Source organism: Diplotaxodon limnothrissa, linkage group LG15 (assembly GCF_057381915.1).
Source record: "Diplotaxodon limnothrissa isolate DT_005_m linkage group LG15, D_limnothrissa_male_GT1.1, whole genome shotgun sequence".
Classification (NCBI taxonomy): Eukaryota; Metazoa; Chordata; class Actinopteri; order Cichliformes; family Cichlidae; genus Diplotaxodon; species Diplotaxodon limnothrissa.
The window spans coordinates 7,712,798-7,736,241 of record NC_140610.1 but is presented as its reverse complement, the minus strand read 5'-3'; the positions used below and the strand labels follow the sequence as shown (position 1 = coordinate 7,736,241).

General features: G+C 41.7%; 2 protein-coding genes across 2 annotated transcripts; one reads left to right on the top strand and one right to left on the bottom strand.

Annotated features, from left to right (window-relative positions):
* Nucleotides 1-6,368: 6,368 nt before the first annotated feature.
* Nucleotides 6,369-7,766, top strand: pou3f2a (POU class 3 homeobox 2a). Its single transcript, XM_085372304.1, has one exon. The coding sequence runs from the start codon at nucleotides 6,369-6,371 to the stop codon at nucleotides 7,764-7,766; it is 1,398 nt and encodes a 465-aa protein (XP_085228430.1).
* An 8,928-nt stretch (nucleotides 7,767-16,694) lies between these two features.
* Nucleotides 16,695-22,891, bottom strand: faxca (failed axon connections homolog, metaxin like GST domain containing a). Its single transcript, XM_085373136.1, has 6 exons — nucleotides 22,632-22,891; nucleotides 19,374-19,509; nucleotides 18,997-19,193; nucleotides 18,688-18,905; nucleotides 17,938-18,054; nucleotides 16,695-16,999 (listed from the first exon to the last, which is right to left on the bottom strand). Exons 1-6 carry the CDS (start codon nucleotides 22,889-22,891, stop codon nucleotides 16,695-16,697), a joined length of 1,233 nt encoding a protein of 410 aa, XP_085229262.1.
* Nucleotides 22,892-23,444: the final 553 nt, after the last annotated feature.

The following is a 23,444-nucleotide window of genomic DNA, read 5'->3' as shown; positions in this document are numbered from 1 at the left end:
CTCTACAGCAATGTCACGGTAAAAATACCTGCCGGTGAATTATGACCACTCAGCTAGAGGTAGGAGCATCCCTTTATGTCTTTATAGGTTCTCTGAAGACAGTTATATGGGACAACATGAGAAGTCTTATAGTAGCTCTGGTGTCTTGGGACTTGAGGAGTGTTGTGAATTTATAGATCCACAGAATGGTCACCAGTCTGATTGGTCCACCACAGAAACACTGGAAATCGAGATCTAGGCTTTAGAGGTATTTGACTATATGTGTGTGTTGGCTTTCCACCCCCTATACAGAAATATGAATTTGAGTATTTGAGTGTATTCCTGTACTTTGAAACATTTGTCACTTTTTGTGTAAAATACAGCTAGTGGTGTCTGCATGTGTGTGTGAGATAGTTACTGCGCTTGGTGTTTCTCCTCCATTTGTCCTCCCAGAGGCAGATCAGGCGAAGGGGAAATAAATTGGAGAAAGAGAATAAATCAATGCTAAACTGAGCACCAGTGAGACCTCCCAACCCTGACACCACCTCTTACACACATAAACACACACACGTACACAAACGCACAATGTGAAACGTGTCCATGGAAATTGGTGTATATGTCCATATATCAGTACTTACAAGCTAGGAAAAGAGAAATTGGCTGTTTATATACATGCAAACCATTAGCACTGTGCAAAAGTCTTGAGCTACCCCCTCATTTCTTTGTATTTTGCTAGAAAAATTGAAAATTGGTGCAGTGATTTGTTTATCTCTCAGGCAAGATTTCTCGTCATCTCATTAAGTAGTCTTCAGGAATAGTTTTCCAGGCTTCCTAAAGGGCATTTAAAGCTCTTCACTGGATTTTGGCTGCCTTTTTATTCCATCTTGCTCCAGTAATTTTGAGGTCCAAGCTCTGGAGGAAGATATTGTTTGTTTTTTGATCCAGCTGTGTGTGTACTGCAGTGTGTTTGGGGTCATTGTCATGCTGAAAAATTAATCTGGTGCCAATCAGACAGTTTCCAGACACTCACTCTTGTACCCCTCTCTTGACCTCTCTATATATTGGCAACAACTTGTACCAAAAATTTCTAATTTGTATTCATCAACAGGTCCAAGAAACCTTTTGTCACTGATTTTCAGTCCAGTTCTTGTGTAATTTGGCATAACTCTTCTCTGCCTTTTCTCCCTGTTTTCCTTCCTTAGAAGCCCACCTTGCATTGAGACCATTTCTGATGAGGTTTCACTGAAGAGTCAATGGATCAACTGATGAGTCAGTTGCATGTCTCAGGTCTTGTGTCATGCCTTTAATGTATTTCTTCATATTTCTTAAAGACTTGACTTTCAGATACGGCTCATCTGCAGCAGATAGTTTTTCATCAGCTGGGAAAAAAACAAGACCTCCTCCAAAGACAGGAAATTCTTGAGAAAGGTTGTTTCCCTATATGCTTGTATATGTAGCATGGAAGGACCAAAGTCTAAGTTATTATAGTCTTCTTGTATGAGCTGTTGGTATGACTGTTTGCACAGCAAGCCATGCCCTAATTCACCCTCAACCAGTCATGGCAGCCTGGTCCTGCCAGAGGTTTCCTCCTTATAAAATAGAGTTTTTCCTTTCCACTGTCACCAAGTGCTTGCTCAGAGAGTCGTTTGATTGTTGGAGTTTTTTCTACATTATTGTACAATCTTTACCTTACAATATAAAGCCCCTCAAGGTGGCTGTTGTTATGATTTGGCTCTATATAAAAAACTGAATTAAATGTTATTTACTAGACGACTGCAGCAAAATGACCCAAATTAAACCAACCCTGCAAATATGTTTGATAGGTCCGGTTCAGCAGAAGGTACCTAGTCGGCATCAGTCTGCAACTGAAAACTGCAATGCCCGTAATAATAAAGCAGACGTTTAATCTTTCATAAAATGTAAATGAAAAGGTTATCTTTACAGATTGGTACTAGGCTGTAAACATGGATAATGCTGGTATTTAGTTGAAGATTTTACAATTGATATTTAAGGCGACCAACTCACTGATATGAGTTTTGGTGCCAGCCTCAAATGGCCATTCAGGGAACTGCATTTTGGCACTTCTGCACTGGCTTCATGTTTCAACCCTCCAGGTGACTACACATCAACTGACTCTACAACTATTTACGATGCACTTAAACTATCTGCGGTAGTGGTTTCAATTGCTTTCATCCTTCACACTTCATCTGGCATTTTCAGTGCCCACATGCACACCAGCAGATTAACAGTCATTAACTTGACATTAAAGTTTAATAAACAGCTTTCAGCCTCTGCATGTTAACTCACTACACAACTATACTCCAACTGACATTTCTGTCATTTAGTCCAAACTATCATTGGCACTTCAACTTTAGATTAAAAGTCATCGTTTACAGATTAGCTGACATTTTAACGGCTTTCATCTGTAAATTTTCTGAACGACAAACCCACAGCCGTCGTCCTTCACTATTCAACTCGCACACCAACTGCTTTAAATGCCATGCTAAAAATTTACATTTTTTAATTCTCGGAGCAAATGATCATTGACTGATTTCAGCTGCTTTTGGTTCTTGCATTTAAAACTCTTTCAGAGCTTCAGCCTAAATTCCAACATCCATTCAAAATCTCTGATGCAAGCAGTAAACTCTTCCGGACATTTTTAAAGCCATTTACTGTGTTTGTACCTGCACTTTCTAGTATAAGCCATCACAGCAACACATTTTTTCTCTGTCTTTGCTCTTTTTGTTTCAAACACCCGCATTCACTGCAGTGCTCATCATACTGGAGGAAATCCATATCAATCCAGCTGGATGTATTCTCTGACTCCAACCCCCAAAAAACAACCGAAAACACTAAAACATCACCTCCTGACATGTAGTTTTAACAGACCGCACCGAACGGAGCCCAGGCCACGTACTTCAGGCTGCAGATGGAGTCGAGCACTGGTGGTTGGGGGCGCGAGGGAGGGTGTAGATTGGGATTTTGGGGGTGCAATGGGGAATGGCTCTTCTCTGTGTTTTCTATTCAACCTAAGTCCTCTAAGACCTCCTCATCTCTTCTGAGAGGAGCAAGCTGAGATCTGATCTAATGCTGAGTGCCACATCTGAGTGAGTATGTGTGTGTGAGAGCAAGTGAGAGACACGAAACTACGATAAGAGCCTGCTGGGGACAAGAGTGTGTATGGGTAATGAACGAGGCTTGAGTGTGTGTGTGTGTGTGTGTGTGTGTGTGTGTGTGTGTGTGTGTGTGTGTGTGTGCGCGCGCGCGCGTGAGTGTTTGTGTGCTTACATTTAGGGGTAATGAATTAGTCCAGGGTTTATATTTTTCTGTGTGTGTGCCCCATGTCTGTGCACTCTCCCTCATCTCTGAAGGGTTGTTTGGGGTATTCTGTTCAGGTTTCACTCAGGGGGGAGGTGGGTTCTCCGAGTCTTGCATTCAGATGTAATTAGCCCAGACAATGGGCTGGTTAAAGCTGGAATCCTCCGAGCCCCCTCTTCCTTTGATTGTGTGGGCCAGCTGTGGAGGAATGGCCATTATCTCCCTGTGTCCGGCAGCATAAAGGAGCCCCCCTTGCCCCAGTTACCCCTGTGTTAGAGTTCCCACAGGGGGAGGGACATGGGCTGGTCACATACTGGTCTAGAGAAAGTGAAAGCAGCCAGAGTACTGGTGTGCTTGCAAACATTCGCTCACATTAATGGCTTCACCTCACACTTGAACTGTTCGTTCTCAAAGCAGTGTGGGAGAGCGGGTGGTACTGTTTACACAGGAGCCAATAAAAAAAGGCTTTTCACATCTGGATTCAAAAAGTGCTGGCCTTTAATGTAGTACTCCTGCTGCACTGCTACACCCAAAAAAATAAATAAACAGAGAGAGTAAAAACAAATTCAAATACAGCAAAAATGTAGGAAATGTAAAAAAAGGAACAGATGCCTTTCTTCTGTGGGTTTTTCCGTGTGCGTGTTTGTTTTCGTTCCATCTCAATCATAATCATTCAATCATAAATATCTCATAAAGAGTTGTGCCTGCGCACAGGGACACTTTGGCCCATTAGACTTGGGAAGAAATTGAATCTTTACAGCACTGGGGCCATAATTACTGTTAATTTAACGCTCAGAATCTCCATCATTAACTTTCACTCGTGAATACAGACAGGGAAACGAAGACTGCATGTGTGTGCAAAAGCGCTGCCTGTGTTGACAGCATAGCCGGCCCTTTGACTGAATTAACAACGACCTCTTCGTCTTGTAAGAACAGGACCCGCATCGTTTATGCGTTATTAAGTCCTGTAATTGGGCAGCCAGTAGTTTGCATATTAGTCTATTAGGGTAATATGTTTTGCCTCTCTCAACACACGGCTTGCCAGAGCCCCTGGCGACACATTTGGTAATTCTCCGAATTACACCCTAATCATAAGCCAGTGTTCTTTCGATCCCTATAAATCTGAGCGCGTCAGTTTATGTCTATGCATCCTCGGCTCAATCAGTTGAAGGATTTATTGGTTAACCTATCAGTTCTTATACGAAATTTTATTGTAGGTCACCTTGGTCTTCAATAACCTTATAAATGCTATTTTCTTTGCATGCCTTAGAGTCCCTCTGGCTTTAAATTTATTTTATATATATATATATATATATATATATATATATATATATATATATATATATATATATATATATATATATATATATATATATTATATATATATATATATATATATATATATATATTATATATATATATAAAAGATTACACAGATGTTCCTTGATGCCCATGATGCTGCACAGCATCCCTGTTTGAAGGTGAAACATTGATGTTTTTTGGTCCTTTGAGGTTCCTTTAACCTCCTAATAGCTATGATATCTTACAGTCAGTGCCCCACTTTGAGCCAATAAAATCACATCTCCTAAATACCAGTAGTTGCCAAAGTAGGTCCAGGGACCCCCGAGGGGTCTAATAGGGTTTCAGGGGGACTCAGCAGAATTAAGAATAGTTTAATTTCAATATTATTGCATTAATTTAAAGATAGGACCAGCAGATGCTGCAAAAAAATTAGTGCTTTGATGAATTTTCACTAACTTAACTGATATTGTCTTCCCAACACCTTAACGATCCTGTGCTACAATGATAAACGAGGTACTGAAAGCCTTTAGTGAAAGCTTAGTTTCCATTAAAAACACTTTCATGGAGAATTCAAAGTCTTCAAAATGTACACAAAGTAGTGTTTATATGATAATATACATTAAAATCGTCATTACAGCACAGCTTTAATCAAACATCAGTGCATCAGATTATGTTTAAAAGCTCAATCTTCATAGTTACAGGTAACATTAGCTGTCAAATAAGTGGATTAGTCTAAAGTTGCATTAATTATCAGCTAAGAGATTTTAAAGTGCAATAAAGTGGATATTTTAAATGGTATTTATGGGACTTGTGGGTATACCATTTAAAACTCATGTTGGAGAGCACAAATTTGCTGAAGGAGGAAATATTTTCTACATTTTGTTCCTCATCCGCACATTAAAGGTCGAGGCCTGCTGTCTGAAAAGCCAAGCCTCGCGTGCCACATCTCAAAGTTTACCCAACAGGCAGGTGGAGGTGGGGGCGGGTGGTGTAGGGTGGAGTGGGCTCAGAGCAGGCAGAGGGATCCATTCTTGTAAGCCTCCTCTATTTTCGGCCCCGATTTGCCCTCTCCTCCTCCCCCTCCCCTCCTCCCTATTATTTGTCCCGTCGGCCGAGAGCGCGGCCCCAATGAGCCCTTTGGAACGGAACGAAAAGAAGGAGCGAATTGCAGCTGTGACGTGGGCGTTGTTGTTCCATTCACTGCGTTCGCCATGGTAACGGGGCAGAAGCTGGAAGCACGCAGCCCCTCTCTCTGGACAGCGTCCTGGGGGCAGAGAGGCAGCTGGAAGTTTCTCGTCACGATCGCTGCTTTGTTTTCGTGGCGCAAAATAACCTCCAGATATCCAACTTCACGCGCGTGGAATCAGACGTGGTCGGAATGTTTGGTAATTTTAAACATTTTGCTCTCTGAAAGTTGCGTTTAAAAAAACTATTAAAACGGGAGTGATGGCTATCCTACAATAAATAATATGTAAAGTCTTCATCTCGTGTGTAACTTTTACGCAGCGTTTTGACGCACAAATCCAACACTTGTGACCCAGTGACCCAGATCAAGGTTATAAAAGTACTTTAAAACAAAGACAGAAACGTCAGACACCCCCCCCCCCCCTTTTTTTTTTTTTTCTTTTAGTACAACCCAGGTTCTTCTGCCTATTCTGTGTTTACACTGCCTGATTTCTCCCTCCACTTTGTAGTACTCTAGCATCCTGCAGGACTGCCTGTATTGTTGGGCAGAGTGATTGGGGTTTCTGTACAATCTCCCGTGACCAATGAGCGGGGTGCTGTCAGGGGTAACCACATCTGTCAAACGTTCTTGGCCAATAAAGAGCGGAGCGAGGCGGACCACAGGTGCGCGCCTCTGCGTCCCCTTGGCACAGCGCCCGGGAGATGCTGGAGAGAGACGCCTAGCTGCCCCGTGGCGCAAAAGAGTTACTGTCAAAGGCAGCCTCCTTTTAACTCCAGCTATCACTCTGGCTCCGATAGTTATGGCGACCGCAACGTCCAACCACTACAGCGTCCTCAGTACCCCCAGCAGCGCGCCGCCGCCGCACTCGGAGTCCGGGAGCATGCAGCAGGCGGCAGCGTACAGGGACGCGCACACCCTGCTCCAGAACGACTATAGCACGTTACCGGGCGCTGGGCATCCGCTCAGCCACGCGCACCAGTGGATAACGGCGCTGTCTCACGGTGACAGCGGGGCACCCTGGCCGTCTAGTCCCCTCGGAGAACAGGACGTGAAACCCGTATTGCATGACAGTGACCGAGAGGAGCTGCAGAACTCCAGCAGTCTGCAGCAGCAACAGCAGCAACAGCAGCAGCAGCAACAGCGACACCCTCACCTAGCGCACCAGCAGGCGCATCACGACGCCAGAGCATGGCGAACCAGCACAGCCACAACGCACATCTCCGGTATGGCGACATCTGAGGGCCAGAGCCTGGTGTACTCTCAGTCCGGCTTCGGTCTGATGCCGGGGGGAGAGCAAGGGGGGATGCACCACCACCCTCTGCGCGAAGAGGACCACCACAGCCACAGTCCGCACCTCAGTGAACACGGAGGCGGCCCCGGGGCCCACCAGCAGTCTCTCACACACCATCACCAGCACGGGGGCCATCAGGATCAGTCTGACGAGGACACGCCGACCTCTGACGAGTTGGAGCAGTTTGCCAAGCAGTTCAAACAGCGGCGAATCAAGCTTGGCTTCACCCAGGCGGACGTGGGACTGGCTCTCGGGACACTGTACGGGAACGTTTTTTCTCAGACGACCATTTGCAGGTTCGAGGCGCTTCAGCTCAGCTTCAAAAACATGTGCAAACTAAAACCGTTGTTGAACAAGTGGCTGGAGGAGGCGGACTCCACCTCGGGGAGCCCCACCAGCTTGGATAAAATCGCGGCACAGGGACGGAAAAGGAAAAAGAGAACCTCCATTGAGGTGGGCGTCAAAGGGGCTCTGGAGAGCCATTTTCTCAAATGTCCAAAACCGGGAGCAGCGGAGATCAACTCCCTAGCGGACAGCCTGCAGCTGGAGAAGGAGGTGGTGAGGGTTTGGTTTTGTAACCGGCGGCAAAAGGAGAAGAGGATGACGCCCGCTGGGGGACAGATACCTGGAGGAGAGGACATGTACGGGGACACCCCTCCTCGCCACGGAGGACAAACTCCCGTGCAGTGACCTCAGTTCTCAATCCCGAGTAAAAACACGGACCCCTTAAAGGAGGTATAACGCCTCCTTATTTCTTTTATTCTCTGTGCTGGACCGCTCGGAACTGGACCTCAGCCAGTTTAGATGTTGGACCCACGGACAGACACAGTGGGGACACGCAGTGGCACGCGAGCGCTAAAAATACTCATAGCAGAGCCGTATGGAGAGGTTTCATGCCGCAGAACTGCCAAACGTATCGGGGTGGTGTGTGCTAAGCAGAAAAAAAAGAATAAGAAAAAAACAGCGACATTTTCTTTATGCCAGACCCAGGCGCCAGTGTGCCATCATCAAATATGTTATTTAAAAAAATAGAAGAAGAAGAAGAAGAGATGAAAAAAAGGCAGAGTGTGACACGGACGAGACGTGTCCGCGGGGAGAAAAAACATAAAAACTCGCTTCGGGCATGATGATTTAGTCGCAGTGAGTGTGGGTAAATAAACGCCATCTTTCCATCATAACAAAAGCAACAGGGGTTCTTCGCGGCTTGTGGCAAGAGAGGGCTGAAATGGCAGACACCTGCTGTACAATGTTTAAAATTTTAAGCCAATACCAGCCAGATAATTTATTATTATTATTATTATTATTATTATTATTATTATTATTATTATTATTATTATTATTATTATTGTAAAATTGTAGGTATTCGTCTAAATTTATTGTGACGACCTGAACTTATTCACAATAAAAATACAGTATTGCTTTAATATAATAAAATGTGAAAGTATTTACATTTTTACATTCCTAATTTATCAGCAAATAATAATAATAAAATAAATAAATAATAATAATAATACAATTGAGACTGAGTATTGGTGGACTTCAAGGCTTTTCCTTTTGTGCAGAAATTTCTGTGCGCCTGTTTACAGTGTGTTTTTGCTGTTTGTTATTTCTGTACTTTTCCAAAATGCTGTGACGAGAAAGACCGAGACTGTCCGGCTGGAACACTCTGAACAATCCAGCCCATTTTGCCTTCTTTTCCTGAGAAGAAGAAAAAAACTGAATATATCCTGGTACCAGCTCTGGCCACAGTGGCTATACTTCTACTACTACTACTGTATGACTCATTCATTCACGGAGAAGGCGATCTGTGGGATGTATCTTCATTCGTTTTTGTATTGCTTCGTTCGTTCGTTCGTTTGGTTGTTTGTATGTTCAGTTTCTTTTCTGTCAGTCTGTGCCAAAGCACAAACACAGACACGTGTTCTTGTGCCACTGAAATCCTGTGATTGATAACCTGATCTGATAGTAGGAGTGTATGTGGGAGGAAAAACCCACTAAAAGGTTCTTTTACCAAATTATGAAGAATAAATATACATATATATATAAAACAGAAAAAAAGAAAGAAAGAAAGTGGAAACTCAAATAAAGCTGAGGAATACTGATGACTGGAGAGGAACATTTTTAATAGACCAAAGCTTGTTAATGTGAGACAGTGTACAAAAAAAATAACAAACCTGAATGTATAAGTCTTACCTAACAACATCAAAGTAGGTCTATAACCTCCCTTTTCATCGCCAATCATAAAAAATAACCATAGCAATATTTTTATGTAACGTTTTGCAATACGCACATGGCATTTTTTATTTATGGGTAGGTATTACATAACAATTCGCCCTCGATTAAAATAAGGCCCCATATTTGTGAAATTTAAAAAAAAATACTGTAATCACACCCTGTTTAATCTTCAGCTGAATTTGAGTTTCTGATGGGTGGAGGGGAAAAAAGAGGCAAACCAAAACAAAATAGCAGTGACCTGAAATCTGTGATCAAACGAAGAGGAAAAAGAAATCAACGATTGCACAATTTCTAAATGCTTTTTGTCATTAAAGCGTATTTGTTTTCTAAAACTCTGCAGTCCTGCACGTTCATTGCGCTTCAGGGTGGAAGAAAGAAGGGGAAAAAGTCGCATTTAACTGTATTTTTTATTGTGTGCGGACTCGCATTAAAATTGGGGATTTTATCAGTTCGTCTCGGTTGTTTAAAATGTTTCACCTGCTTCGCTGAAGTGTTTGCTACCGCTGATGTGCTCTGATACTGCTGTGTGATGGATGTTACAGAAGATGCTCAGCAAGTGACTTCAAATTATTATTATTAGGATAAATGCGAAATGTGATCGACAAGCACGGCGAGATAAATTTCTGACCATCGAAGCAAAATTTTAAAAAAATGTTATTAGGCAATGAATAAATAAATAAAAAGCAGGCCTGTCTGTAAAGGATGTGAAATGAAGGTATATAGGCCTCACTGCAGGTGAGGTACAGAAGCTGATGTAACAATAGTGTTATTATGTATAACTGGGCCTGCTGCCATCAGCATGCACACTAAAAATAACCATAAACCTGTCCTATTTATCATTTTCATGTACGATGAAGTAATATACAAATAGTTTAAATGGGAAACGTGTGCAAATAAATTAACACTGAAATGTTGTGCAAAAAAAGGAAAAAGAACATATCGACAGGGTTTTTCAAATAGAGATTAAAAGGTTGTGGCTTCAGTCTAAATTACAAAAAAAATGAAGCTTAAACTGTTGTTTCAGAACCTGTGCGAGCCTTCACCAGCTGGAAATGCATTTAACAGTACATCTCTGCACTGGGTTTGTTCACCTCGTGTCTGTACTGTATGTTTTATTACACCTTGGCCTGATCGGTGGTCAAATCGGAAAGTGTCCTGACGCCACCTGGTGGTTTAAAGGAAGCCTCAAGAGCCTTAAGTTGAATGTAAGGTGGTCGATTTTTGAACGGTGAATGCCGATGTTCAAAATTATTATTTTTTACAGGCCAGTGTGTCCATTATTCCATAATCATCGATTTTCATGAATAATCATTAGGCAATTAGTTATGTGTTGAGGTTACAGAACAAGAGAAGACACACAAGCTTAAAAATGGCATTAAATTTAAAAAAGTAGGTAAAAAGTGAAGAACACATACAGATTTTGAATTTTACTCATTTTTGAGTGAAATTATTATTATTATTATTATTATTATTATTGTTATTATAATTCCTTCTTTACTATAAAGATTCACAATTTTCCCCTAATTTTTAGATCCAGTTATTATGTTATTTTACTAGATTCCTGCATTTCTCCACCACAATCTTGATCAAACATACTCTAAAAAAAAAAGGTTTATTGTAGTATCAATTAAAGGGGAGATGGAGGCAAAGTTTATTTACCTGTGTTAAATTTCTAGGTGAATGGTGGTTAAAAACATTCTGACACTTTGCATTTTGAGAATGTGGAACTGGGATATCTTTATTTAAACAAACTGACAATGCACATTTTTGTAATTTCGAATATTCAATAATAGGTCAAGTTAAAGTAAATGAAAAAATATGTAGATATATAATTTGCTATCAACCTTAAAATAACAAGGAATCTGTCTAACTGTGCACCTGTATTTTATTTTACTATCATTTGATATACACAAGCTTTTATTTTGACACCACTTGAAACTGGTGTGTGCAGTTGAGGGGCAACAAAAGAGAGTGCCTGAAAGAGAAAGAAAGAGATAAGCGTGAATATTTGTGTGTGTGTGTGTGTGTGTGTGTGTGTGTGTGTGTGTGTGTGTGTGTGTGTGTGTGTGTGTGTAAACCTGGTTTGAACCCAGCTCTCTGGAGGACCCCGTTGCCTGGATTCCGTCCTATCAGCAAGCGACCATCTGCCCTCCTCCCGGCCCTCACGCTCCTACAGGCATCCTCTGCATTTTTCATATTTTTACACACACACACACACACACACACACACACACACACACACACACACACACACACACACACACACATTCAGACACGCTTAGTTCTCACTACACACATTGTCTCACCTCACATATCATGCATTCAGCCACGTGTTAGACACACACACACAGCTGCTCCCTCTGACACTGTATGCCATCTTTGACTCACCAGAGATGATTTATACTCTGGTGTCATTGTCAGTCCTGAATTGTCTCCCCTATCTTGTGTGGAAGCGATCTCCCAGGGATTTTGCACAATGGTCTCAGAAACGCAACCAGCCAAAGCTATCAAATATCATTCATCTGTTCTCGAGCTGTTTGTCTCTTCCCCTTTTCAAGCCCGCTTCGCACCCAAACCCACGCTCCGTCTCTACATTGGTGCTCCCGCAACTTGCCTTTTCTCTTTCTATACCCTGCTTTTTCCTCTCTGTTTCCCTTAGAGCCCAAAGAAAAGGGCAGAGAGCTAATCCTTCAGCATTGTTGGGTGGGCTTAGTATTGTCGTATGGCAGCAAGCACAGAGGGAGAGGGATTATGAGATAGATATGCCAGAGTATACCCAGTTCAACATGTTGATACTGAACAGTTCATGCAGAAATATTCTAATTTTTCATGCATGCAGCAATCCACACAATGACGGAAACAAAACCAGAGGAAAATATGGCAGTTATATTTAATGAAATATTAGAAGTAATCCATTGTCATACAGCATTTATCTCTGTTTATGATACATTCATAAGAATCTCTTTTTTTTTTAACCCTTGCAGAGCATGTTCTTTCAGGTCATATTCATTTATCTCACTCTCTCTGTCTTTCTATATATATATCTATATATATATATACATTTATAAATTATATATTTAGTTTGGCTTTTTTCTGGCTCACTTATTTACAGTCCAACAAGATACCACAAGTGTTTTTCCGCACGCACAACATCAAGACAACAGCGCAATGTGGCCTCTACAAGTCTACAAGCAGGAATCGGGGTAGAATGGGAACTGTGACGCGCAGGGCGGGGCTTAAACCCTGACTTCTCACCTCGAAATGCAGAGGAACACTGAGACAGACAGAGTTGGCAACAGACTCTTATCAGGAGGACTTTTGCAATTTGTACTGCCAGAGGTGAAGTCGCACGGGAGAGAGGAGACACTGATGATCAGCCGATCAGCAGGATGACTCACCTCACCCTGCTTACAGAAGATCGAGTGTCAGTTTGGTATCTCGGCTTCAAGTGAACATAAATCACTGCAGGGTGAAGCTGAGTTATTGTGTCTTGTAAAGGCAGAGTCTGCAGCAAATGTCAGACATGCAGCAAACCGCATGTATGAGCTGGAAAACTTTCCAGGTTGTGGATATACATGCAACCACTGCTGTGGATGGACATGTGTAGCTTTTATAAGAGTTATATGTCAGCAGAAGCCTGAAGAAAATCTAGCAGCGCACTAATACACCAATGCATATCATTAGTCTGACAGTGATTTTCAGACATAGAAACATAACACGTGTAAACATAACTAAAGTGCAAAATGTAGAAAAAAAGTAGAATTGCTTATCAAATTCAAGCACATCAGCCATCTTAACAAATTAATAGAAATAGCATAAACTAAATATAATATATAAATAAATGTAACATACAAAAACAGAAGTCATACACTGGCACTGGTATGAAGTAAACAGTTTAGCTTCAGCGTCCATAAGGCTGAATCTGACTACTAACATTAAAAGGCAATAGCATGCAGGCCAGGGGTTTTAAGACACCAAACCAAACTTTTCAGTTCATTAGCTTCTTAGTTTCAGTCTGTTACTCCACTGAAATTCAGCTGCTGAACACACACACTTACACATACACACACCCATAAAGGCTTCACTGTCTGCTGTGTCCCCACAAAAGACTTAGATCAGACTCAGAGTTTGGACTAGCAACTTATGGCATTGTTTTATCGAGCAGAATTCAACAGCGAGGCATCATCACATTCAAACTCATGGTTTTAAAATGACATCAGAATCGTAATAGTGCCTTAAGGATCAAAAAATAAATAAAAAGCCCTCTCATCCTTTGGACTCTTTCCTCATCAGTTCCCTTCGTTATGTAGGATTGTTGCTTCTTCTTTCGAATTAGAGGTAAGTTGATGCTACATCTGTTTTTAATTCTAGTCTTACATACATGCAGCATCCCCACAAACGAAGCCACGCTTGCACATTTTGGAGACAATTCTGAGCATTTGAAAAACTCAAACATACAAAAACAACTTATTATAGCATAAAAGACATTTTTAATGTTATCCTATAAATGTGGTTATTAGAACTGAGAGCAGCAGGAGTTGTGAGCATATTTGAAAAAATTGCTTCCAGTGCTCTCTGGTGGACAAATGACTAACTGGAGACGCAGTTTTTAAAATTACGCCAAATATATTTTAGTGTAACTTACTGGCTGACATCATGTATACACCCATTAAAGGCCTCACATCAGGGTTTAAATTACAGTTTTTCCAACTGTAATTACTGATCACATCCACAATTTGTTTACTGTGAGATCTGTAATTTCCCCTAAAGTTCCCTAACAGAACTTTTAGTTTCAGCAACTCTGTAACTCCGTTATGGACAGAGTGTAGGACAGGTCGAATAAAATGTCTGGGACTGACTGTGATTGCTGAGTTCACCTAACTAGCTCAGGTACAGTCGTGTGAAAAATAAAGAACACCCACACTAAGTTTTACAGTTTTGCACATCTGGTCCTTACCAGATCCTTAAATGAGGTAACTACAACCTGATGTGAAAAATAACACATGCATTATTACACCATGTCATTATTTACTTAACTAAAACTAAGCCAAAAATACAGATGCAGTGTGTGTACACCCTCACTGCTTCCACAGAAGTAGCAACCGGATGCTGTTAATCAAATGCACTTCATTAACTGATCATCAGGAAGTGTGAGCAATTCTCTGAAAGGAAAAGGTTTTGCCGCTTGTTTGCGTTAACACACTGCCAAGGAGCAAAGACTTCTGCAAAGTTCATAGAGAAGAGTTATAATGCGATTTCCAAACAATTTGAAGTCTGTCATTCAACAGTGAGAAAGATTAATCTCAAGGGGAAAACATTTTTCAGTCGTCCCAGGAGTGGACATCCTGGCAAATTCACCCCAAAGTCTGGCTGTGCCGTGTTTACAGAAACTGAAAAAAACAAAGAGCTAAATCTGAGACTCTACAGGCCTCAGTTAGCATGTTAAATATTACAGTTCACATGTAGATCACAGATCACAAGACATCTGGAACAATGCCGTTTGGACAGATGAGACTAAAGTGGAGGTGTTTGGCCATAATGCACAGCACCATGTTTGGAGAAAACCAAACAAAGCAAATTAACACAAATATGTCACACCAACTGTCCAGTACAGGAGTGGAGGTGTGATGATGTTGGTCTGTGTTGCAGCCACATGAAAAGATTTTCACCACAACAATGTGAGAGACTGATTCCGTCATGGAGAAAACAATTACGTCCGATTACTGATGCTTAAAGATGGCTACTGGACCATGGGGTATACTTGGTTATTCACATCCTGCTTCTGCATTTCAGCTTATTTTTTTTAATAACAACACAGTGTAATACGTCATGCGTTGGTATTCACCTGAGGCTATATATACATTATTTTAGAATCTGGTAAGACCATGTGACTTTTTAATATGTCCTGACGTGTTTTCTGACCTTAGAGTTGAAAGAGGGTGTGCTTTCTTTATACCAGGACTGTAAGTACAGACAACAAACTTCTAGAGCTAAATATTTTTAAAATGATGTGAGGCTAATGTGCACAGGAACATAAATAGTATTTCGCCCTTTCTTCCATGCATACAAAACGTTGTCGGTACGTGCGCTTGATGAACGACAAGCGCACATAGAGCCTGCTCCTTACCATCACACACCACAATTATCACAGCCTGGCATAAATTGAACCTGTGTCTGTGTCTCTTATTGCTTTACGTAACATTTTCTGACAGAAATGCTGAAAGAAAACAAGTGCTTTTTTTCCATAATCCATTGGATACATGCTCGCACGGCTGATTTGGCCAGAGGCACCGACAAACAAGCTACATCGTTCCATCACACTAGGCTTACTAAGAAATGTAGCTAAAGATTATCAATGTGGGGTGCTAAGAGAGACTTATGGGCCTGAATCAGCCATGCACTTTGATTCAGACTGTCTTCTATCTATCGCTCTATATCTACACGATTGTTTGGCGTGCGCTCAATGCTTGAATGCATGTAAAATCTCCTAAATACAGCAGCGTACATTAAGATTTGGGGGATTTTTTGGAGGCAAAATAATTGCCTCAGTTAGACAAGATGTTAATGGAAACTGGGAGTTTACTACCTATTATGTTTTATGATTTTTCTTTTCTCAACTGTTTAAATACTGTAATATCCCTGTAATCGGATACATACAGTAAAAGAATTCACAGGGTTCCTCTAGCTGATCTTAGACCAGCAGGGTAGGAATTCATAAGATAAACACCTAGAATATTTACACCATATGACAGACGACATAATACTATAGTTCCAGCCTATCTATATTATTTATACTCATATATAATACAGTTTTTATCTATTAAATCTGAGAATGAAGTCAGATTCGTTTATATATTTACACTGAAATGTTTTCTTTCTGATGGATTCTGTACAGATCCTTTCATGTATTAAAGGTTCATTTGGTACACGCACACACACACATGCACTCACAAATACTCACACACACAGACGCAAAACGCTGCTGGGTGGTGCGAGCTGCTACGAGGGACAACAGTGGGCACGCAACAGACAACAGGTAGAAGGTTGTGGTTGCAGTTGATGTGGAGGAGTTTCTCGGCAACTGCGTCATTTACTCCTGATTTGAATGCGTCTAGTTCTCACTTTTAAACCTACATTTCTTTTTTTTCTCTTCACTTCTTTTCCAGTTTCATCTCTGTTGTACCTTTTTTTCCTTGTTCTGCAATCTTTCCTCCACTACAGTTGGCACTTTACCCTCCTACACCCTCAACGTCCCGGCCGGCGAACACCGAATACACCCCCCTGTTGTTTTCTGTTCTAAGAGGTAGAACATAGGTGGGATGCAGCTCCCTCCTGCGGCGTGCCTATATGTAGTGTGTACTATAAGTGTGTGTGTGTGTTTCGTCAGCACTTCGGCTGGTCTATTTCAGAACACTCTGTGTCCATGTCAGAGTCGTACAGCGAGTGGCCCGTGGGGTCACTCTGAGACGATGGCGGGTCTTGTGGCGTGTGAGTGTGTAAAGTGTTTGAGCGCGTATCGTCCTGGAAAGTGTCCGTGCGGGAGTAGAGGCCGAGGTCGGGGAGCTTCGAGGGCGAGTCGCTGCCCTCTGTGGTGTCGTTGTAGCGGAAGTCCTCCAGGTCGACGAACCACTCGGGCCAGAATCGTCGGCGGATGCGCTCGCAGTACATGGCGAGGTTGATCAGCTCACCTGGGTGGAACAAACATCTCAGTAGGTACAGCGCCCATAAGGTATCTCACTGAGACACCAGTGATATAAGTGAGTATAGGATTAGATCTCACAGTCCATAAAACAGCAAATAGCAACGCCAGCTGATAGCTCAGGAAACACTTTACTGGGGATTTCTGTGCAACTGCTCTAGCCTGCCTACAAGCTGCTTTGCAACCCACCTAAACACCAGTTGCTCATTTTAATCCCATCTTGGGCTGTTGTGTATACACATATAGAGCACTGCCTAATGGAAATAACACCTTCTTTTGACTAAAGTGGCCCTAACTGAAATATTATTTTCCAGTAATGATGACTTAGATTTAAAAGAAGAAGAAAACAGATTTTTATGTATAAATAGTAATAAAATGATAATTCATCACTTTTCCATTGGTCCTTTTAGGCACTGATGAGCTTTAAAGGTTAGCAGAAAAGGTTAAAAAAGTTTCTAAGTCAAAGATCAGAGAGTTTCTTATTATTAATTTCATTCTTATTCTCTTAGATAAACAAATAACTTGATTTACAGTTTAGTGAATTTCATTTTCATTTTGATGTTTCTCATCTTGCATCAGTTGATTATGATTTTCGCTAAAGGACATTGTGTTGTTTTCCTCTCATACATAGTGTTCAAATGTATGAATTCTGTGCTGAATGTGTAATTAGAACATGCAAAAGTTCACATTTCTATATTTCTATATTTCATATAAAAATTCAGAAAGAAAAAGATTAGATATGTTTCCCGTGTTCTATTATGAATCAAATATGGATTTGAGAGATTTGCAAATCATTGCATTCTGTTTTGATTTACACTTTATGCATCATCCTGACTTTTTTGGAATTGGAGTTGTGTATACTGTACATACATCACTCAAGTGCAAGTTTGCTTGAAATTAGGTAGACTGCCTTTCTGGTGAATTCACCTTTGATTAGCTGCTCTGGCCGCGATCCCGGTAGCGTCCACATAGCAGGGGCCAGGTGACCAAACACTGCGGCGTCTACTGTTGAAAGCTTAGAGCCCATAATGTACTTCTTATCACCTTAGACAGCAGACAGAAAAATATAAGTCAAACAGTGAAGCTTTCCCCCCTTGAATTCCATTTTCTTCTGTTTTATAATAAATAAACACATACTGGTAACAGATTAACTGACACCTTTAGTGAAAAAGATTTAACCTGAGAAGCCACCTGTCATGGCCAAACAACTGCAAATTGTCTACCATGAACTACCCGGTTTGACAGTGATTGCAATGCTAAGTTTCTACCACAGCAGGTCAGTGTTCAGCAATCCCTTCAGTTTTTTTCCATCTACTGCTGCTAACAAAAGTGATGTCTCTGGTTATAGGTCTCAAGGCGCATATTGAAAAGCCACTAATCTGGCCCTGGGGTAAAATATGCAACCAAAATGGTGACACACACTGAGATCGAGCTTCACAATACAAAGTGATTTGTAGATTTACAAAACAAAGCAAAAGAAAAGGAAGAAAAAAAAGTGTTTTCCCACTGAAGACTCGAATGTGACCACATCTAAATCTGGGTGATTTTCTGGATTCCAAGTTTTGAATCCATTTGTCTTCTGGATAAACATACTTCTAACCTTAATGCATACTTAAATAGATTCAGTTGCCCATAGGCTGACTCATACTATTTTAAATTGGAAAAAAAAACCCTCACCTAGCAGGGTGGCCAGGGTGCGCATGTCCTTCTCCATTAAGGCGTACACCTCCTCGGTAGAGAACCGTCCAATCCCGTGACCATACATCTCCCTCTTAACTATCCCACCTGTCAGGTGACTCAGGATCCACTTGAGTAGGTCACTCAGTGGACCGCTCACCGACAGCATCTTCTGGGTCTCCTCCAGGTTGTCCACCCACTGACAGTAAGCTATGGTCCTGTGAGATGCATATATATTTATATATACAGACACACAGATGCACTCATTTAATACAAAAACAATCAGCTTGAATCTCAGCGGTCCCTCACCAGTAGAAGTGCTCATCTACCATTTTGGTGATGGCGCGTGATAAGGCCTTCTCCTGGGGTGTCAGGCTCTTGTTGAGGCTCACGCCCAGCTTCTCCTCCAAGTAGTCGATGATGAATTCTGTCCCACACACTTGCTCCTGGTTGTACTCGATCCATGGCATCTTTCCCTGCGGCGAAAGCTTCCCATCAAAGTAGTTCTAGAAGAGGATTAAGGAAAGGGGGTGGGAAGATGATGAGAAAATTCTCAAAGTGGTTGGTAAATGCTGCAAAAGAAACTGAGTGACCTTTGCAGGAGAGATTATTTTTAATAAATTCATTTTATTATATAACAGACAAAATATTGTTTTTCTTTTGCAGCCACATAAACACAGTCATACCTGGTAGGGCAGGTCAACCATACGGAGGTAGGTCTCCAGCTTAAGGCAGAAAGGCGACAGAGATGGGGCGCCAGTTTTGGGCCTGGAGAACTGGTGGAGTATGATTGCATCTTTAGAGTCCAGCTCTTCCTCCTTTCTGTATGAGGCAAAGAAGGAAAGAGCTGCATGTCACATACACTCCAAGGGTTGTGAAAAAACAACAACTAAACACTAAAATGTAGAGTGTGGGTTGGGTGTGAGTCAACTGCATACATGGACATAGCACTCGTCTTCTATATTTCTACATAGACATTTAGTCCTTTGCAGTTTTCAGCATTTTTTCATTTGGATTGTGTTCTTCATCAGAAGTTTAGCCTTTTCTCTTGATGCTACATTGTAAATATGATGGATTAAGACCAATCTATCAGCCTCAAATACATCCCTGTTTTTCACTTTGATTAGAAGACTGATACCATCCTCATAGCCGCCTGTTAGTAGTCTACTTCATATTATAGCTGAAAACAGGGAAGCAATTAGGCTGTTCCCGCTTTTAGGGAACAAAAAGGAAGTCGGCATGACACAAATCTTTAGATCTTAGATGTACAAACACTTGATATAACATTAGACCATGTTTAAATTTAAGTTAGGATGAGTGTTAACCAAGTATTTTGTATCAACTATATAGAGAGTGTAGTTTTTTCTATTATTTGATGTTATTAGCCCCTCTGATGTCAGTGAGAGTGGGCATCATTGAATAGTCAGTTTTGGCACAGGCACACGGGTTTACAAAGGGCAGCCAATCAGAGGAAATCTGGCTTGGAGGGCGGCCTTAAAGGGAGAAGAGCTATTAGCTTCATACAGTCGAAGTCTGGCCAAAAGCCCATTACAAGATAAAGAACTATACTGCAACTGTAGAAGAGTCCATGAACAAAAAAATATGGAGATAGCCACCACAGTTGCTCATAAAGCACTTATTTTTGTGGTTATTGTTAGAGTAATAAGGTTGGTGTATGTATTTAGCCAGTTTTGGGGAGCATACAAAGATAGATTTTATGGTTAAGGTAAGTCTCAGAAGCACAGCACATTTTTATTTAATTTTAGCCATATTTTTTTCAAATCTTTTACTTTCAGTCTAGTTTTAGTTGGCCAAATATCTAAAGATTATAGCAGACTAGATCTGAAGCTGATTCAGGTGACAAAATATAAAAATGTTGGTGTAAAAATTGTTGTGTTTTTACTGTTGAGAGTTTTTCCAGCGTCCTGTTTTCCTTGACATCAAATGTAAATTATGTCCATATGTCTACTCTTCTCTTCCTACCAAGCATTAGAATTTTGTTGCATTTCCGTGAGAAACGGGGGTCATGGGCGCTAGCTGTACCTAGTAGTGGGCAGATCGATCCAAATATGGATAGCATCAATACCAACGCTGGAACTGGTATTGGATTGATACTAGCACAAGAGGGCTGATACTCTGTTTCTATCCTCTAAGTAAGGTATGTAGCCCTCTGAATTGTGTTTTTGAAACCTTTTTGTTTTGACTGTCATGGATTTATTTACAGCGTAAAGCACACTTGAAAAAAGTCCTTTAGAGACAGGAACATTTGCACTCCAAAAAGTTTCCAAAAAGCAAACAAACAAAAAACGACAACAACACAGTTTCATATCCATGAAAAGGTGAACGTTGTGTTTTTATTGTGTTAACTAATTATTGTGGAAAGTAAAAATCACAGCGATTCAGTGGTCTAAAATTTGAAAATTGATAGTGATTCGTCTCATTAGTCATGACACACTTACTCTCCCCTACATAAACTGCCTTTATACACTGAAATCAGTATTGGTACTGATATTGGTATCGGCAATAGTGGCCCAGTATTTACTTGGTATTGGATCATACCAAAATTAGCAATTTTGCTGCACTGTTTCCGGGGCCAGATCAAATTTGCGACTCTAACCTTCTGACTGAATCACTTCCATACTCATCGGCTGTTCTGATTGGCTCTCCGCTCTCCAGATTATTCTGATCTGGTTTTTATTATTTGAGGAAACTGTCAGTACATTTCCTCACAGTTAATGTCCTCCTGCTTTAGTTTTTACTAAGTTACTCTCTTGCTTTCGTCAGCAAAATAAAAAATGAAAATGAAAAGGTCGTAAGTATGTGCATCACGTGGGCTGTCTGCATGAAAACTGTAACATTATAATAACGAATCACCGACCGGTTAATGTCAAAACTGCCACAACCACAGCCAGACGAAAAGCAGCACATTCACGCGGAGAGGATGCAGAATTAGGACAAGGAGCTGTCCGCCGTGTAAAGTGCTGAAACGACAAACAAGCAGGCGGCTGAGTGCAGAGGAGCTGTCTATTTTCAGTGCGGTGCTTAAATAGCCGCTGACACCAGAATAGAAGAGGATCGCCTACAGCACGCATGGCTGCTGACAGGACGATGTAGAGAAAGGGAGGCAGGGGGGAAACTGCAACATATCCGCTCATACAGGTACAAAAAAACAACAACAAAAAAACCGCAGAGGAAGCTTCCGTTTCCTCATCTTAAAAGCACATCGTCAGTGCCATTTGCAGTAACACTAAGTACCCTTTAAACTGTAACATAGCACAGACCCTGGCCTGGACTGCGGGTAAATCGAAGAAATAAACTCGCTCAGTCAAAGCTTTCACCCTGAAAATGAATAATCAAGCACACAGCGCTTCTTTCTACTTTAAAGCTACCATATCCCCTCCCGCAACCTTCATGATTCAAGGTGTTTACATCAGAGGTTATAAAAGACCGACACACCACTGCAGCGTTTAGACTGGACCTAAACACCAGCGGGAGTGTTAACCTCCATCACCTCCCTCGTCCTTCTAGCAGAGACTAATGAAAGCGACCTACTGCCTCTAATGTCCTTTCATTTGGCAGCAGAGCTATGTGAAGGCCGTGGTAGCACACGGACATACAATAACACTAATAAACTATTATCATATCACTAATCACAGAAATAAGCTAGCGAAGATGGAAATCTCCCCTAATATGTGTGTGTTTATGTACACATACACAACACCCCCACCCCCACTCACGACTCCTTCTCCCCCGTCTCCACTCTCACCCAGCCCAATCAGACGAGATTAAGTAATATCAGACCTCAGTGGAAAATACAGCTTTGGAGTGAAAATATGAGCAGATCAAATCCACACGGATTGTGCTCTGGCCTGGGAGGCCTGCGTACAGGGATCCTGAGGTCTGCCTCTCTCTGGCAGTCCCTGTGTTGTTGTTGTTGTTGGTACCTGATGGCCAGCAGTTCGTGCAGCAGATAAGCAGCGGCAGCGAGCAGAGCCCCTCCGGTCAAATACAGTGTTTTCCGCCACCACGAGTCCGAGCCCAAAGCTGACATGATCCCGCCGCAGTCCTGCAGTGGGTATGCGATGATGTACCCGTAAAACGAGAGCTGATCATCGGACCCCAGCAGACCGGAGGAGAGGCTCTGGTTCGGTCCGAGATCAGCCACACACGACCGAGTCCAGGCGAACCCGACACGCCAGTACATGCTCTCTGTCTCTGGCCACTTTCCGCCTCACCCTGGCAGCCAAGAGCTTCATCAGCGGGGGCTTCATGGGTGCACGCGGATGCAGGTGAGAGGCGACGGCACGAGGACCAGCCGACCGGACACAAGCATCCGGCCCGGAGCCCGTCCCCGTAGCGGGGTTGACTTTCTCTGAAGCCCGCTCGGAGCTCCCAGGTTATGTCCCCCTTTTTATAATTACTATCAAGAGTAAGTGAAACACAAAAGGGTTTCCGGTTATGTTTTCAATATAAAAGTGGATTTGCGGGTCATCCTTTGCAAAATAATTCGAGTAATGTCAAGAAAAGTGCCGAACAAAAATAGATAAATCCAAAGCTAAATACAAACCATTATTAAACTACTACAAAATAATAAGGCTACTTTACTGGTGGACAGCCAAATGAATGAGTGGCAACAGGACAAAATCCCTTCCCTTTTGACAATACTTTGTATCTAACCTTTTAAAACAGATAAAACTCTTATAAATGAGGCAACAGTGCTAATAAAAATATTAGAAACAGCACAATATTTGTGGCAA

What these genes read in the sequence shown, in the direction of transcription:
- faxca (XM_085373136.1), bottom strand. Translation starts at nt 22,891, where the DNA reads ATGTACTGGCGTGTCGGGTTCGCCTGGACTCGGTCGTGTGTGGCTGAT. An exon ending in TGGTTGACCTGCCCTACCAG is followed by an intron (nt 19,194 to 19,373) that starts GTATGACTGTGT and finishes ATCCTCTTCTAG; the next exon opens with AACTACTTTGATGGGAAGCT. An exon ending in GCCAGAGCAGCTAATCAAAG is followed by an intron (nt 17,000 to 17,937) that starts GTGAATTCACCA and finishes TGTTCCACCCAG; the next exon opens with GTGAGCTGATCAACCTCGCC.
- pou3f2a (XM_085372304.1), top strand. Translation starts at nt 6,369, where the DNA reads ATGAGCGGGGTGCTGTCAGGGGTAACCACATCTGTCAAACGTTCTTGG.